Source organism: Dipodomys spectabilis, unplaced genomic scaffold (genome assembly GCF_019054845.1).
Source record: "Dipodomys spectabilis isolate Male_0828 unplaced genomic scaffold, ASM1905484v1 ptg000009l, whole genome shotgun sequence".
NCBI lineage: Eukaryota > Metazoa > Chordata > Mammalia > Rodentia > Heteromyidae > Dipodomys > Dipodomys spectabilis.
This window is the reverse complement of record NW_024870686.1, coordinates 22,222,299-22,240,695: the sequence shown is the minus strand read 5'-3', so window position 1 is coordinate 22,240,695 and position 18,397 is coordinate 22,222,299. Positions and strand designations below refer to the sequence as shown.

At 35.1% G+C, this 18,397-nt stretch overlaps 1 protein-coding gene across 1 annotated transcript in view; it reads left to right on the top strand.

The window, feature by feature from the left end:
* Neil3 (nei like DNA glycosylase 3) overlaps positions 1–17,048 on the top strand; it is a 41,410-nt gene extending 24,362 nt beyond the window's left edge. The window contains exons 6-10 of the mRNA XM_042701161.1: positions 1,317–1,483; positions 6,340–6,506; positions 7,927–8,350; positions 15,106–15,280; positions 16,600–17,048. Of these exons, the coding sequence (XP_042557095.1) occupies positions 1,317–1,483; positions 6,340–6,506; positions 7,927–8,350; positions 15,106–15,280; positions 16,600–16,782 (1,116 nt within the window). The 3' untranslated portion in view covers positions 16,783–17,048. The remainder of the gene's footprint in view (positions 1–1,316; positions 1,484–6,339; positions 6,507–7,926; positions 8,351–15,105; positions 15,281–16,599) is intronic.
* The last annotated feature ends 1,349 nt before the right edge of the window (positions 17,049–18,397 follow it).

Here is an 18,397-nt window from a genome sequence, read left to right as displayed (position 1 = left end):
ATGGTCTTTACACAAATTACCTTATGCAAGTTATCCTTTATTTAAAGGATAGTTATGTTGCTATTTTGGTTGAGCTTTAGTTTTCTGGTTATAAAAAATTAGAGCATAAAGAAATGTAATACTTAAGGATAGGAAGACTTGAGTCCTGTCAGGCCTTGCCTGGATATTCTATTCTTAGATTATTTACATAACCTTGTTTAGTTTCTCCATCTTTAAAACCCCATAATATTATTTCTTCACCAAAGAAACTGATCTAGAAATGAAACAAGTGCTTGTCAACATGTAAAGTTGGAAAGTTTTATACATGTCTTTAGGCATTAGAAAACACTTTTGTCTTTTCAAAACATGACAAGTAAGTCTGTTTCTCTGCCACAGCCAGTTTTTCTGTACTCAAAATTCTTCATTGTTACTATATTCACAAAGAAAGGTATTGTAATTTTTTATTAATTGAACCAAAATATTAAAGAATCTCTCAATTCACATACCTGAACCAAATATAGCTATTTTAAAATTATGTGTATTCAGAAAAAAATGGCTCACTACAACAGCCCTCTTCTTGCCCACATTAAATTGGGTATTTCAATTCTGTGCTTAAATTAATATAAATTATTTGTGTAGTTATCAGCTTATTATACAATGAGTCAAATTTCTGGTCTTTCACGTTTTTCACACTTCTGATCCAAACACAAAATATTCTCTTGTGGAAGCTTTAAATGTGAGTAGAGTAAAACTATGACAGACAATACCAAAATGTCCTTTGAAATAGAATTTATAGCAAAATGGAACGTATTCTCTGTTGGGATGCTATTTGAATTTTTATTTTATTTTCTAGTGCATCTCTAAGGTGAGCAAATACAAGTCATTTTTTTTTTTTCAGGTCAACAAAGAATATTCTAAAGTTTTGTTGTCTGGAAATAGATTTTTTGGGGGGAGCTGTTAGGGCTAATCAGCAGCCTTGATATTGTACAGATTTAATGCTAATCTAGTGTTTTTCTTATACCCACATAATTATGTTTAATTTTAAATAACTATAAAAGCATAAAAGATACTTTAAAATATAGAATCTTTTATGTCATTTAGGTAAAAGGAGCAATTTTGAATGCTAATGAGTTATAATGGCTTAATTATTCACACAATTCTTATTTGACAGCCATTATGAAATCCTGTCAATACTCGTTTTTTAGATGAAAGGGAAGATTATATGAAACTATGTATAAATAAATATATATGTAATTTTGACATTATTTTCAGAGATGACTTCAATAATATATCTTTGACTTCTTATCAACACTCTTCTGTATTGCATTTTTTTTTAGTGCCATAAAGCAAGATGTGCCATCTCTAAATACTATAAGGTTTATAAACGTCCTAACTGTGATCAATGCCATTGTAGAATTACTGTGTGTCGCTTAGGCGAAAATAATAGAATGACATATTTCTGTCCTCACTGTCAAAAAGAAAATCCTCAACATGTTGACATATGGTAAGATTTCTGACTTAAATGATCTTACTTCAGAGAAGATAACTGAATAGATGTCAAACTACTTATAGGAGAATAAATTAAAGTATTTGAACCTTTGGAATGAAACAGGCAATAGCCTCATCAAAGAACCGGAAGGAGATAACGCTGATTTCAGGATCATTTCTGAACCAACGTTGTTGATGGCATTCACCCTTGAGGTATAATCTGGTTTGTAAAGTACCAGGAAGTTCAGTAACTGGGAAACTATGCAGATGCCTCCAGAAGTCTTTGCTTCCCTTAGAAATAATGTAAAGCATGAGTAAGGTTTTCATACAGAATTTGTCTTGCTGAAACAAGGGACCCCATAGTGAACACGTGTGATAGTTCTATCAATTGCTAATATGTCCTTTCCTTATGAACCCCCAAACTGGGGAAAGAACCCTGGGAGAGGTTTGGAAACCCTCTGTAAGATAAACTTAGACGAAATCTACCTGACTTGACAGCTGGGTAACAGTGATGTTCTGGGCCTGCTGAATTATTTTCTGTTTAGAGCCAAAGTCCAATATTTCTCATGAAATCTCCTCATTTAATTATTGCCAGTGCTAGTTACACTGGTAAGAGGCCATAGTTCCTTTTAGCAAGAGAGAAAAAAATTGCAGAGTAAAATAGCAATTATGAGCAAAATTTTCACAAATACAGAGAGAAAGCACAGAGTACACTAAGAATTTGGGGATATTAGAATCATGTATTTACAGATAGATTGGAACGTCTCATTAAAGAAAGTACTGTACAATTTGAGCAAGTGTCAGTGGCACACGCTTGTAATTCTAGCTATTCAGGAGGCTGAGATCTGAGGATCACAATTCCAAGCCACCCTGGGTGGGAAAATCTATGAAACTTTATCTCTAATTAAGTACCAAAACTCTTAAGTGGAGCTGTGGCTCCAGTGATAAGAATCTTAACCTTAAACAACACAATCTAAGGAATAGCACCAGGCCCTAGATCAAGGGCTGGCACAGGAAGGAAGCAAGGAAGCAAAGAAGGAAGGAAGGAAGGAAGAAAAGTTTGATTAAGCAAATGAGAAAGTAAATAGTAAGCACAATATTCTGAAGTGATAATGACACTACTAGATAAGCCAATAAAAACTCCAACTTAGTGTATAGTACAGGCTAGAATGGTATCAAAGATAGAATGATACAAAAGACGAGGGAATCATTAGTTCTGGGAATAGTTCATGTCTTGCCTAACAGATTAAGAACTTTTTTAAAATTGAATTTTACTGTCAAGTGATTTACAGGGTGGTTACATTGCATACATAAAGGTAATGAGTGCATTTCCTGTGGTACAGTGTTATCCCTCCCTTGTTTTTCTTCCATTTCCCTCCCCCTGCAATTCCCTCTCCCACCCCTAACTTGTAACGTTCATTGCTGTTGCATAGGTTCACCCTTTGTCCTTTGTCTTACCATTTTGTTGTTCCCCTTCCCTGCCTCAAATCAGATAAGCGTATATACAAGACACAGGGTACCAAAATCAAATTGATTATATCATGTACTAAATACAGAAAATGAAGAGAATGAAAGCAAAGAAATGGAATGCTTACCAGAACTAGGGTCAAAGTGATATTAATATCATCTTAATTAAAATTTTAAGTCAACAAGAATTATGACAGATTTGATATGTAAGATAATGAAACTAAAAGGAACCATATAACAAAATGGACTCTAGTTGTTAGTCAATGAATATGTAGTGCTATTTGTAATCTTAATGTAACTATGACCAGCAGGGGTATTGAGGGAATGGAGCAACTTTAGAAAACATGAAAGAAAGTTATTATTTATAAAGAGATCATTCTTGGGATCTCTTCCCTTATTGCTACATTTCTTAATCACCCATTAATGAATTCTTTCCAGTCTTTACTTGGTTATGTAACAGGAATCTCAAACTTGTCTTGATACTGTAAGCTCATTCGGGGAAGGGACTTTCATTGCATTGCTACTGAGTTAAAACAACAACAACAACAACAACAACAACAACATCGTAATTTAGCTGGACATAAAAAAAACAAAATTTTAGGTGGCTCACATCTGTAATCCTAGCTACTCAAGATGCTGCTATCTGAGGATTGTGGTTCAAAGCCAGCCTAGGCAGGAAAGTCTGTGAGACTCTTACTTCCAATGAATCACAGAAAAACTTGGAAGTGGTACAGTGGCTCAAGAGGTAGAGTGCTAGCCTTGAACAAAAAGACATCAGGGACAGCATCCAGGACCTGAGTTCAAGCCACAAGACTGACAAAAACAAAAACAGAAATACACATAATTTGCAAAATCATCTGTACAAATGAATATTGGAGTAATTTACAGGATTCATGGAAAAAATATAATCTTGTGGACCTTCCTCAATGAAGGTATTCCAAATCTACCAAACCTGGAAACATCTAAGACTCCAGCACGGATTTTGCTGGAGTTTCCTCTTCCATGTTCCATGGTCCTCACTGTAGAATGAAGAGAAGAAAACATCAAGCTGTAAAAGGCTAAACTTGATTAGCTTTATGAATTTGACTATGCAGTGCACTCTTCAGGATTTGCCCTTAGAATGAACATGAGATATAAGGGAAAGAAGAGTTAGGGTGACTTCTAGAATTTTGGCCTGATCAGTTGAGTAAATGATGATGTCATTGTTGATGAAAAAGTAGTAGAGTAGCAGATTGCAGAATTTTACGAATTTTCTTTGGCTCCTATAACAAATTACCACAAAGTTAACTTAAAACAACAGAAATGTATCTACTCAGGGATACCTGTAGCTCATTGGGCCAAAATTTAAGTGTAGATAGTGTTGAGCTCCTTCTGAAGACTCCAGGAGAGAATCTATTTCTTGTCATTGGATAGCTAACCTGCATTCCTTGACATACACTTGCGTTATTCCATTCTGTGTTTTCAATAGTATCTTTGCTTTTGTGTATGTCAGATAATCTCCCTTTGCCTCTCTCTGACAAAGAAACTTGTGATCAGTTTAAAGGACTATCTAAACAATGTCCCTAGGTTAGGATCTTTAATTGCATCTGCAAAGATTCTGTTTTATAAAGTAATATTTATAGTGTCCTGGGATTATGACCTGAAATCTTTGGTAGGCCCTTATTTACTATTAACCATGTTATGTTTGCTATTCCTGTTACATAAGCAAATAGAGATTAGAAGGTATTTATTTGTGCAGATTTATTATGAAGTGGAGTGGCAAGGAAAGGGAGCTTCTAAAGAGTTCCTAAAAATCCTCTTATCATTAGTGAAATCTATTGGGCAGGAGAAGAAAATCATGTAAAGTTAGAGCACATTAAAAATCTGCAGGCCACATAAATTGGGCTAAATTATGAATAAATGCTGTCTTTCAGAGTAAGTAAATTCTTATATTCCATAGGAATGTGAAATATTGAGTGCACTAAAAATCAACATAAAGATAAAAATTATAATGAGGGGCTGGGAAAGTGGCTCAATGGTAGAGCTCTTGCCTTGCATGCATGAGGCCCTGGGTTCGATACCTCAGCACCACATAAGCAAAAAGAAAAAAGCCTGAAGTGGCTCAAGTGGTAGATCGTTAGTCTTGAGCTGAAGAGCTGAGGGACAGCGCCCAGGCCCAGAGTTCAGGCCCCATGACCAGACCAAAAAAAAAAGAATTATAATGAGATGTATCTTGCTTTCAGATTTTCTTATGCTGTTTATTATTTTACCAGACCAGCCTGAATTTTAAAACTGTGTCATTATATGTAAGGAATAAAACACTATAGAAATTAAGGCTACCTTTCAAAGTCAAAGAACTCATGTTCTGCAATGTAAAACATATAGTGTTTACCTAAAAAAGCTTTTTGGGATTAATGTTTGTAATTACAAGAAGAATGAATGACACTGCCAAGTTTGCTCAACTACATGATATGATCTACAGACCTGAACCAGAGCAGGAGAAAGTAGTTTGGTAGTAGTTTAGAGAGACATTCTATATGAGCAAAAAATGGTCAATGGAAATCAGGTTTTGGGTACTCATGCCTATAATCCTACCTACTCAAGAGGCGAAGATCTCAGTATGGCAGTTTGAAGCCAGCCCAGATAGGAAAGTCTGTGAGACTCTTATCTGCAATTAACCATCAAAGCTTTCATTCAAGTGGTAGAACCCTAGCCTTGAGTGAAAATGCTGAGACAGCAGGCCCCAGAGTTCAAGGCCCAGGACTGACCAACGTACACACACACACACACACACACACACACACGAGTCAGTCAGTTCTAAATATAAATCAATATTTACATTTGTAGTAAAAATCAGAATTGGTTTATAATTTTCTTATAACCTAATAATTATATATTTAATAATGATTGATGTATAGATATAAAATAGTTCTCTATGAAAAGAAATAACATACCTTTTTTGATCATGATGGATTAACTAATTGACATATTGTTTGCAAATATCATAAAGTAACTATAAAATCTAGAATTTTCGGGGCAAATGAAGTAGTACCTTTTCCCATTTTCTTTTTAGTGCTCTAATTTCTGTATAACTTTTCCTGGTTTGGTTGAATAAACATTCTTTTGTTTTGCATTGAAAAGTACTCCTTAAAATATTTGTAAAATGCTTCCTACTGGTTATATCAAATACCTTCAGTTGGTTTTTTAAAGTACACCTTTTTTTACTCTACCTAAAAGCTTAACAATTTCTGACTTGAACAGCCATCACCAGGGTTTGAGATGCAGTTATGACATCTGTCAGTTATGACTTTTAAGTAATAAGGATTGAGGTACTAATAGTTCTGAAAAGGTTTCTATAATAGTACAATTTGTAAGAATGTGGCAATAGTAATGTTAAAGATTAATTTTTAAAATTTATTTTTATAGCAAACTGCCAACTAGAAATACTATCATCAGTTGGACAGCCAATACAGACCGTTATGTAGACTCAGTGGCTCAGAAATTCGAAGAGCAGTGGACATGTGCAGTGTGCACCCTGATAAACAAGCCCTCTGTGCAAGCATGCGAGGCTTGCTTGACCCCCAGGCCTGTCGGTAAGGCTCAAGTATGTTCATTATACAAAGTTAAGCATAGACCTTCTTCCAGCCACAGTGTAAAATATATTCTTTCTCAGATGGTTAAAGGAGTTGCCAGCCTTTGCTTGTAGACCATGCTGATATCCTGTTGAAAATACTTCTTTTTTTAAAAAAAAAAAAAAAGAAAAAACAGGGATGGGAAAACATACTTGTGCTAAAACAGTATGTGCCTTTGTATCTCAAAAAACTGAGATGATCACATCTGTTCTCTACTGTTTCTAATGAATTATTCAATAAAGCTTTGTTTTATGCAGATTTCAGCAAGTTTCGAGTTTGTTATTCAGTCCAAGTGCTTCATAAATTGAAAGGGAGGATTTCTGTAAGAATATCTTAGCAGGTGGAATAGAAAAATGCTGAATTTTTTCCTCTTCTTTATCCTTCCTACCCCTTGTTATTAAAATCTTTACCCAGACAATTGTACTGATTTCATTGAAATCCTTCAAAATAACTCTTTGTAGCTCACAATTTTCACGCGTTCAGAGAATGTAAAACCTCAGAGGAAACCTGTGATTAAGAACCATCTCATTGATGCGGCCTCTATTGTGTTCTCAAAGTGTTATTTCTTTCTTCAATTAGAGATGAGAAAGTTCATTCTTGACTTAAAGACCCCGACATTGTGTTAGCTGTCATATTGTGTTTTGTTCCCTGAGCCTGGAAAGCAGGCTTCACCCATTGCACAGCTTTGGTAATAGCCCAAGGGACTGCACCTCCTATTTCTCTGCCCTCTTCTTCACAGCAATCAAAAGCAAAACAGCAGAAAATCAGTCTTAGGTTTCCACATTTATTTCAATCCTGAAATGCCTTTCCACATCTCATTAACTGTTTCTTGTTAATTTTTCTGAATACAAAAGACATATAATATTAACTATGATTTAAAGGGCAGTTTTCAGAATCCTGTAGAAACTTGGTATTTCATCTTTATTTATTTTTAATAAGCTTTTCTCTTTGTGTTGTCGTTCACAGAAATATTCCTCATAGTCCATAAATATGTCTCTAACTGTTGAGCTGAGCTGCCATAAACATGTTTCTGTTGAGCTGAACCTTCATAGTATATTGTCTCTTCATTATCATCACTTTAATGCTTTACCTAATATTAACACAGCTCATAGTTGAGTGAATTTGAGATTGTTAAACAAAATACTAAGCAAGCATAAATCTTTCCGTCAGTGGTACCTTTATATTGTTAACATTTTAATTAGTATTTCATCTCCTAGCTAAACGATGATTTAATTATAACTTGCTCAAGCTAACTTTGTATTATTTCTGTATATCATCTCACTGTAACAAAAAGTACTAAATTTTTTAATCAAATAAAAATTTCAAATATTACATGTTACATTTTTAAGAATATTGCAGAATTACTTATCTCTTTTTCCAGACTCAGTGCTCAAGAGTAAAGAAAATTCTATTGCCTGTACTAACTTAGTGAAGTACTCTTGTAATAACTTTGGAAAGACACATACAGAAGTGAAGATCAACAGAAAAACTGTATTTGGAACCACAACCCTTGTCTTGACTGATTTTAGCAATAAATCCAATACTCCGGAAAGAAAAAAAAGCCAAAACCAGTTACTAGATAAAGAATTTCACAACTCTTTGCCTACAGATGTTTGCTTTAGTGGCACACAGCAATCCTCTGACAAGAGAATAGACTTTATCACTCAGCTCCCTAACAAAGCAATCAAATCACCCATGGTTTGCTCTTCATCTAAATTATTTAGTCCAGCACATAAAAAATTGAAAACAACACACGACTCATCACCAGATCATTTCAAAAATTGCAATCTTGGAGCTTCGAACAGGTATGATGATTTTCACCTTTGCCTTTGACATACATTTGCATTAAGCTGTTTTAAAGGTATTCTTAAAATTTGTACGGTATTTTAAGATCTCTAAAAATAAATATGTGTATTGCAATTTTAAGTCTTAAAAAAGCAGACTCATCCATTGCTAAGAAAAATGAATTTTTTAACATAAACACTGAAAAATCTACATCTTTCCTTTTCCTTTAGTTTATTCCTGGTAAAGAAGAAAGAAACTACAAACAGGTTTTCTTACATATATATCAACATATACCACATTGTTGAGTATGTGCTTGGTACAGAAAATATAAAGAAATATTTGAATTGCCCACACCATATTAATAACTACTAGCATTTTTTGTTTAGCTATTCCTTGACTTACAAGGTAGTTAGGTCCCAATAAAACTTTTGTAGGTGCAATAAATGTATATAACCATCTAAACATCCCAGCTGGGCACTAGAGTACACTGTAGGGTAATCATTGCTTTCCCTAGTGATCAAATAACTAAGAAGGAGTTATGGTATGCTGTCTAGCATCAAAAGAAATTATTGTACTCTGCATATCACTAGCTCAGGAAGTAGGGGGATAAAATTTGAAGAACAGTTTATACTGAATCTCTATTTCTTTTGCATCAGGGTCAAAACATTGTATGCAGCACCATTGTAAGTCAAAGACTATCTTTCCCTTCAATGACAAGTCATTCTGAAAAGAAAATCCTCTTTTATAAAAGTTTAGTGTCTTCTATTTTAAAAAGAAATCAGAGGACTGGAGGTATAGCTTAAGTGGTGGGGCTTCTGCTGAGCAAATACAAGTCCCTGAGTTCAAACCTCAACACCACCAGAGGAGAAAAAACGAAGGGAAGATAGGCATCTAAAAATAAATCAGAAGTGCTTTCTTTCCTTGAATGGCATTTCTGATAAAGACATGGTTACATTTAAATTAGCCATATGGGATGTTTTACATTGTTTTCTGTTTCAACTTAAAAAACCCAAAAGAGCTTCCATTCTTGCATTTGAGAGGAAGAGGCTTTAATTCCAGTTGATAAAGAGTATAACTGACCAGATATATTTTGTGGGATTCCCAGCTACATATTCAGGAGAATATCCCTCTAGTTGCTGCCACCTAGGAATGCAGAATTATTATCTATACACTATCATTCCTACTCCTTAATGAATATTCACAACTCCAGAGGCAAACCTTATCCCATCCCTTTATCCAGATTACCTGTCGCAATGCCTTCACCAGACTTTTCTCCATATATTTTTTTCCTAACCTACTTTTAGTTTTATCAGAAAGCAAGGGCCATATAGCCATCATTTTTGTGTGAAGAGTGTATAACATTTTCTTGTATGAAAAGGGGAAGCAGTGTTGCTTTGGATTCTGGTGGAATCTGAGGTAGAACTCTACTAGCTATTTCTCTCATTTTAGCTATACTTTTGCTGATGGGGAGATTCCTCCTCAAGTCTAAAATGGGATGTGGAATTACCTGGTATACACTCCTAGACCAAATTCTGGAGATCCTAAGAGTTTGTCTCATAACAATTCAGAGATAATGTTGCTTAATATATGTCCTTATCTCGAATATTCCATCCCAACTATAATCGGTCATCAGTTAATTCTGGTGAATGATTTTTTTCAAAACATTTTGTTTATAAAACATTTATGATAACTGGTTTAACTTCTGTCCATGATACATCGGAATTAAGTTCTCGGAATGGACCTTTAACTGACTAGATAAATATGCCACCTTTTCACTTTAATGCTTAGTGGTACCATGATGAAAATGATGAAGGAGTTAGAATCTCTCAGTTGAAAAGCTATACTGTAGGAGAAAACCATTTGTTGAGCAGCTTCTCTGTTCTGTTGCTTAAGTGGAAAGAAGTAGAAGTAATCATTTTAAAATATTGTGCCATTTGCTGTATCCAGATGAAAGATCATGGCATATTTTTATTTCCTTAGTGCTTTTTTTAAAAAAAATCTCAGACGATTTAACTAATGAATTAGGATTTAAAAGAAAACATTAATGTAACCTTAAATTTAACTGATCTCTTCATAAGCCATTAGGAATAGAATCATATGATTAATCACAGCGCACAGCATTACTTAGAAATGCTGCAGCCATGTGTATGTACTGAATATAAGAACACCAGGACTGAGAATCTACAATCAATCAAGATCAACTAGCAGAATAAATGTCAAGTGATGAAATAAATTCACCCAGAAGCCCTTCTGCACCCAGCTACTTTACAAGGAATAAATTGCAAATTACTGTCATTTATTTCATTTTTCTCCTTGTCTGGCAGCTTCAATGTTCATCTTGTGGACAAGACTCCTAGCAGAGGCTCACGACATAATACTATTAAGGCAGGTGGTACACTTAGAATTTAGCCAGCTATTTTTCCCTTAATAATTATAGGGTCATTAATTTGCATTTGCCTTTGTTTCCTTAATTACTAATCTTATCACCATGCCATACATGTTATTTGGGGCAGGGGAGTTTGTGGCGGGGGGGGGGGCGGCGGGGGGAGAGGGGTGGAGGGCTGGTCCTCAGATATACTTAAATGTTATTCAGCTACTGAATTATATCTTAAATAACAGTATCTGTTTTTAGGCAGTCCAAAATAACTACTAAAATAATTTTTAATCTTTGATCCAATTACTGAAAACACAGAACAGTGTATAGTGATACATTTTCAAAAAGAAAGCATCTGTTCAAGGTTGATATTTTTCCTGAGTTGTTGCAAAGGTTCCTGTAGAAGAGTGAAATGACATTGTCAGAATTATTTGTCTCCTTCCTTCCTTCCTTCCTTCCTTCCTTCCTTCCTTCCTTCCTTCCTTCCTTCCTTCCTTCCTCCCTCCCTCCCTCCCTTCCTTCCTTCCTTCCTTTCTTTGTCTTTCTGCATTTCTTTCTTCCTCTCTCTTTCTTCCTTTTTCTTGCTCTCTATTCTTTTTTCTTTTATCAGGAATGGGCTTTACTAGGCAAATACCTACCACGAGTACCATCGACAGTTTTGTGTGTGTGTGTGTGTGTGTGTGTGTGTGTGTGTGTGTGTGTGTGGGTGGGTGGGTGTTTTGCTGGGGACAGTCTCTGACCCTGATCCTTCTTCCTTGATTGACCTTGTAGAATAGCTGGGACCACAGTGCACATCACCATATCTAACACTAAAGTCATCTGTGTTTTCCCATGTCTCCCACATCAGGAATGGAAGTCCTAACTCTAATCAGTTTTCAGTCCTGGACACCTTGGACTTATTTCTAGGTCACTAGTGTGAGTCCTCAGACTCCACTGAGATTTCGAGCTCCTCTAGTATGAGTAAATTTTTATATGTTTTAATTCTTGAAGTAAACTTAGATGGCCAGATCTATATATAATTGGGTTGATGAAGGCATAATAAAAATTCCAGGCAGTGTTTATTGTAAGAATGAATCATTCTTTTCTGCAAAATTATTGAACTGTGATAAACTGATCATCAAAAAAGTAACTTTTAGTTAAAATTATAAATCTCTGGTACTGTCTTCCTCATTGATGATAGTTTTTATCTGATTTCTCTTCAATTATACTTATTTATATTATTATATTGTATTTTTTATTTATTTAATGATGCCAAGGATTGAGCCCAGAGCTTTGAACATTGTTTTAATTTCTTTATTGAGAAACTGTTCGATTACAAAAATTGTTCTTGAATTTAATCATATCTAGACCAGCAAACTATATCCAACAGGGCCAATTCTAGCCTACGACTCTTGAGTAAAGAATTTCTGTTTGAGTAGTTATTTGCTATGTGGCTGTTTGTCATGTTACAAAGTACAGAACTGAATGGCTGCAACAGAAACCATGAGACCAACAAGCCTAAAATATGTATTTTCCAAAAAAGTTTGCCAAGTCCTGGTCTATTATGCTGCTATGCCACTTTAAAGTCTGTATTCAAAATGATAATTCTCATCATTGAAATCAGTTAAACTGCGCTATGTTAAATTTACCTAAGAAAATGTTCTGTTATACTTTAAAAAATAATTATTAAAACAAAGAGGAACCAAGACAGCCTCAATTGTGCAGGCCATTTAGTTATCTTGGATAATATTTTCTATAATAAAATTAAGATTAGCTATGCATATTTTGAGCTGATGTGATCAAGATCACAGGTGGCATCCAATAGCTTGGCTACATTAACTCCCTCAGTGCTCCACAGCTTAATGTACAGATAACCCACCTAGGAATCTTGTTAATGTGTAGATTCTGATTCCTTAGGGAGCTGTATGAGGATGGATAATTCTGTATTTCTAAGGAGCTCTTGGGTGATACTAATGGTTTTGGTCAGTGGAACATATTCTGAGTGCCAACTACAAGGAAAGCACACATAGTGTTATTTTACTTAACTTTGCAACAAGGACAAAAGAGAATAGAAGACAGAAATGAACCAAATGGAAGAGGCTAAGGCCTTTCCTCTTTAATCCCACTTTGTATGTATATTTGGTCTTCTCATAAAAAAATCTAATACCTAAATTTAAAAAATTAAACCTCTTCTTCAGTGTATGAAACTATAGCTATTTCCAGGTTGAAGAAAGTAGGTTAGAAAATATTGAGCTAATTGTTACCAGTGACAGCTGTTTTTAAATAATGCATAGCTTTTATGGGTAAGTACTTTTATACTCATCTACCATAGTCTTAACTTCTTTTCTCTTTCTCTCGTTCTTTTTATATAAAACTTTATGAAGCTATCTCAATTTTGAAATCTCTTGACTTCTCTATAGCTATACAGATACAGCTTTTCTCAATGTTACAGTTTTTTTTTTTGGGGGGGGGGGGTCCGGTCGTGGGGCCTGAACTCTGGACCTGGGCGCTGTCCCTCAGCTCTTCAGCTCAAGACTAGTGCTCTACCACTTGAGCCACAGCGCCACTTCCGGCTTTTTTTTTTTTTTTTGCTTATGTGGTGCTGAGGAATCGAACCCAGGGCCTCGAGCATGCAAGGCAAGTGCTCTACTACTGAGCCATCTTCCCAGCCCCAATGTTAAAGGTTTTATAGCACCTCTTTTTAAGGCAATTAGTGGAAGGAAGGTCGTGGAAAAGATTTGGTACAATGCATGATTTTAAAGTAGAAGCTGGACTGGGAATGTGGCTTAGTGGTAGATGCTCGCCTAGAATGCATGAAGCCCTGGATTCAATTCCTCAGTACCACCTAAACAGAAAAGGCCAGTAGTGGTGCTGTGGCTCAAGTGGTAGAATGCTAGCCTTGAGCAAAAAGAAGCTCAGGGACAGTGCCCAGGCCCTGAGTTCAAGTCCTAGGACTGGCAAAAAAGAAGAAATAGAAGCCTCCCCCAGCCCGCCCAGTAAAAGGTACCAAGAAAATTGCTGGTGATGAAATTTTATGGTGATTACTTAGGACTGCCTAAGTCCTAAGTAAATAAATGGCTAATCTATAGATAGCATCACAAACTGCCCTTAAAAAGCTTAGGTCTGTCCCAACAAATATTTTTAAAGCAATAGTTAATCCTCTGTTTAGTAAACAAGCTTAAATCAGTCTCATCACAAATAATAGAGCACATTTTCTAAAATATTTCAGTTAATGTGATGCCATGAGACAATGATACAGAGGCAAGTTGTCACTAGACTCTTTTGGAAAACTGGTTTAGGAAACAAGGAAAAAGGAAACTGTCCCAAGTTTCTAAGTATTCTAAAACTTATTGAAGAGCTTTTATTTTTTGAAATTTCCTTAAAAGTGAGAAAGGATGAATGATATCATCACTTAAAAGATTTTAAATACAGATATTAAAGTGAGAGACTTACAATCTTGCTTTGTCCTGTTTTGTGCTTTGTTTTGGTGTTGGTAATGAACTCCAGGGTACATGCAAAGCATGAACTCTTTAACACAGAGATATGCCCCCCAAGTTCATGGTTTAACTAATACAAGCACTTTTCTATTAACTGGCTTATTAAAAGTCTGTTCTAAAGGTGAGTGAATGCAGTCATAACTTGGGGAGATGAATGGCATTGAAGATGAGTGTCATAAGATGTAAAATATTGAAAATTAAAAATAATTTTGAAGCTCCTTTACAGAGAGGTCACTATGCTTATACAGCTCAAGTACAAGGTTAACTCCTAGGCTTTGTACAGTAATGACCTCCACGTACTCTAATTGGCAAGAGATAAAACACCCTTACTCTCTTCACAAAATACACATATCTGCTTTGCTAAGCAGCTGTCCCTTTCTGCAGTATGATTGTGACACTATCCTTGATCAAAGGGAAGCACTGAAAACTTGTCATTAAAGTAGACAGTAGGGAGAGTGTGCTGCATGGACTTTTTAGTACCATTGATGAGAAAAGAAGTATTTCTACAGATGAGAAAATAGAGATGATTCTAACATGGATTACTCCATGGGGACAGGTTTGGTACACTTCTGAATATTTTAAAGATAATACAGACTGCACTGAATAATAAGCAAGAGAAAAACCAAACAGAAATGAACATTTTAAGACAATAAGATGGACCAGATATACAACTCAACTAGTTTTTTTTTTTAATTCTTTAGAGATTTAAGTTCTATGGTTTTCATACATAGGTAACTTTAGATGTGAAATAGAATTCCCTGGGGAAACAAATAATTTAAAAGACAGTGGTTTATGTGAATACCTAAAGTTGACTCTGACCCACTTCTTGATATCATTTCTTTGAACAAGAATAATTACAATGGGTAAGGGTGAAGTGGTGTGAATGATTCCTTTAACACTATTATACCATAACCTCTCATTACAGGGCGCTCCAAACTAATATGGCAGGTAATCCTTGCACCTTAAATGCAAGCAGCCCTCGATGCAGCCAGCACAACCGCCTCTGTGTTCTCCGAGTTGTGAGGAAAGATGGAGAAAACAAGGGGAGGCAATTCTATGCTTGTTCTCTCCCTGGCAAAGATCAATGTGGATTTTTCAAAGTACGTGTAAGACTTACCAAGCTTCCTTTGGCATAACTGAATTTTAGCTCAAAACATGGAGTAATGCTTTTCAGTTTTACTTTTCAGTTTAAAAGCAAGACAAGCAGTATTCCATCTTAAGAAAATAAATCATGAATGTGGAATAAACATTCAGAGCCTCTGCGATATAATAATAAAACAGCAACTATTTTTTATATATTATGAGAGTATATTTGTAATCACAAGTATGGAAGTGTTGTTCTGGGATCTCAAAGAAAGAAGTATGTAGTGTTTAGTATTTAGTAGTAGTAGGACTTGTGATAAATATTCTGAGAAAGAACTGGCTTATCCTAATTTCAGTATTATCTGAAAAACCTTTAGGTTATGCATTAGATGGCCATGAAAAACAATGTAGATGTCTTGGATTTAACATTAGTGACTATTTACTACACTTGCTTGACCACAAATAAGGGAATCACAGCAATAATTCCACTACAGTTGATTCCACATGCTATTGTACCCCATGTATCTGAGATAGGAGACTCCTTTTAGTCAATCCCACTTCTGTGGGCTGAATGTGATTCTAATGTTCAAGATACACATATTTCCAAGTTGGACTCCATCTAATATGTAACTGAAGAAAGAAAATATTGATTTGTTTCAGTATATTGGATCGAATGTTTTGGGGTTGGGTATCCTTTTGGATTAAGTAACCTTCTTAAAGAATTTACTAAAATTAAATTTGAGAGTGATTTTAGGTCTCTACTCCTGAACAAGATGTGCCTCTAGGCCCCTAAAGTCACAGATCTTTTCAGTAAAGCTCTCATAGATGAAGATGTAAGCTTTCATAGTCCTCTTCAGACCACTCTTGAGGCCAAAATTAGTAACAGGAATAATACAGTGGAAGCTACCTACCTTACTGTATGTAGGGATAAGTCATGATGAATTATTTTCCTAAGAGACTAAGAAAGGTAGCTGATATAGTTAGGAAAAAGCTATGCACCATTTTAACTCAAACCTACAACAGGGATACTGATGGTTGCTTTATAGCAAAAGTTTGAAATTTTTGAGTTATTCCTGTTAAAGGGAAGTTTCTTGCCTATTATGTCAATTATGCTATTATGCCAATTATGGTAATTTCCTATCTGATTCAAACACAAATGGAAAAGAGATGCTTATGCGTATTTTTAAGGGCAACAGCTAATGGCTTATGTCTATTTTACAATGTCAGAGTAGTAGCAACAGCTGCAAAGACAGTGTGACACCACTGAGCTATGTTTAGTCTGTTCCTCATTGCAACTTCCATGTAAACTGTTCTTTCCTGTCTTTTCCTCCCTCAGTGGGCAGACTTATCCTTCCCACTCTGCAAACATGGCAAGCGCTGCATCATGAGAACAGTGTTGAAGATTGGGCCAAATAATGGGAAGAACTTTTTTGTTTGTCCTCTTGGGAAAGAAAAACAGTGCAACTTTTTCCAGTGGGCAGAAAATGGACCAGGAATAAAAATCATTCCAGGATGTTAATATTTTCCCTTTTCATTGAATATGCAGGCATTTATTTAATCTCTTCAAACTTTGCACAGTGATTGCTACCTTGGTTTCATAGAATCGTTGTAGACAATGATGGGGGTAAACTAAGTATTGCATTATTTGTTTTCGTTTGGGGGCGGGGGAGACTATCATCTCTATGCTTCAGCTATGGTTTTGTTCTTTTACATCAATGAGTACACTGTGCTTCATATTCCACCTAGAATATACATTTGAAATGAAAATAAAGCATTTTAGTATGGCTTTGTTCTCTTAACTTCTTAAGAAACAGTGATTTATTTACTTTTTAGGAGAAAAGTGATGTGGCAGGATACAATATTGTCATGCACTGAATTAGCTGCTTTTGTTGAACTACCAATCACCTTAAAATAAAGGTTTAAAATGTGTTTCTTGTTTTCTTCAATAGAACTTAAGATATGAGATCTCTTTCACAGGAAAGAGTATTTGATTCTGTCAAACAAACATTAAGTTCTGTAAGGTAGGAGATACAGCAAAGTCCATGGACAACTGGAGGTATGTTTTCTTTAGAAGTTTATGGGGATTCAAGCAACAAAAATAACATTTAGCAACTGAAATTATAAGTTTGTTTTTAAAAGAGAAGTTGATTTCTCTTTTTCTGATTTTGATTTTAGTATCCATTATTTAAAAAAAATTCAACTTTAGTTTTTTAATCTATTCCTATTGTTTGAGTCTGAAGCGCCGCTAAAACTCATGTGCCAACTTGTAGCATTGTATGGTCACCAAGCTATAGCATTCTTTAGATATTTAGGAGGTGGAGCCTTCCAGAAGAAATTTTCATTGGAGGAGCCCACTTCCTTTCTCTTTTTGCTTCCTTACTACCATAATCATAATGTGAGCAGCTCTAAAAAGAAGAGAAGGAAGAGAAGGAGGAGGAAGAGGAGGAGGAGGAGGAGGAGGAGGAGGAGGAGGAGGAAGTAGAAGAAGTGGTAGAGGAGGAGAAAAGGTTGTAGTGAGTTTCAAGACAAAAATTTCATTTCTCCTTGGATAACTTTATAGCACTTCATAACTTTTGTGAGTACATACAGTAGCTTTATGTGACACAAGATATCCTATCTCCATTTCCCTTCTTTTCTTTCTTTCTTTCCTTTTTTTTTTTTTTTTTTTTGGTGATAGTGGGGATTGAATTCAAGACCTCACACTTGCTAGGCATCAACATTTCTTAATATTCACTTCCTTAAAGAATTATTCCTAACTTTACTTCACAGAATAGTATTTGTTCTTCATAGAATCTTGCCTTACATATAGTAGACTTCTGATAAACATTTGTCAAATTTAATGTTAATATATTAGTCCCTTGAATATTTTTAGTCTTGTTACCACTATCAATATTAGTATTATTAAAAAAGAGTGTTGCTGCATTATTACAGAAGAAATTGTAATTAAAAGCTCTCTTTTTAATATATAAAAATTTGCTTACCTATAGGCAGGTCAAAGTAAATTAGATCAAATAGTATACATTCACTAAAAGAGAAAGAAGATTTGAAAATAATACTGCCTTATATACCTACTACATTTAATAGCATAGAGATGAATAAATACAATAATATCTCACATTCTCCTAAGTTTGAAC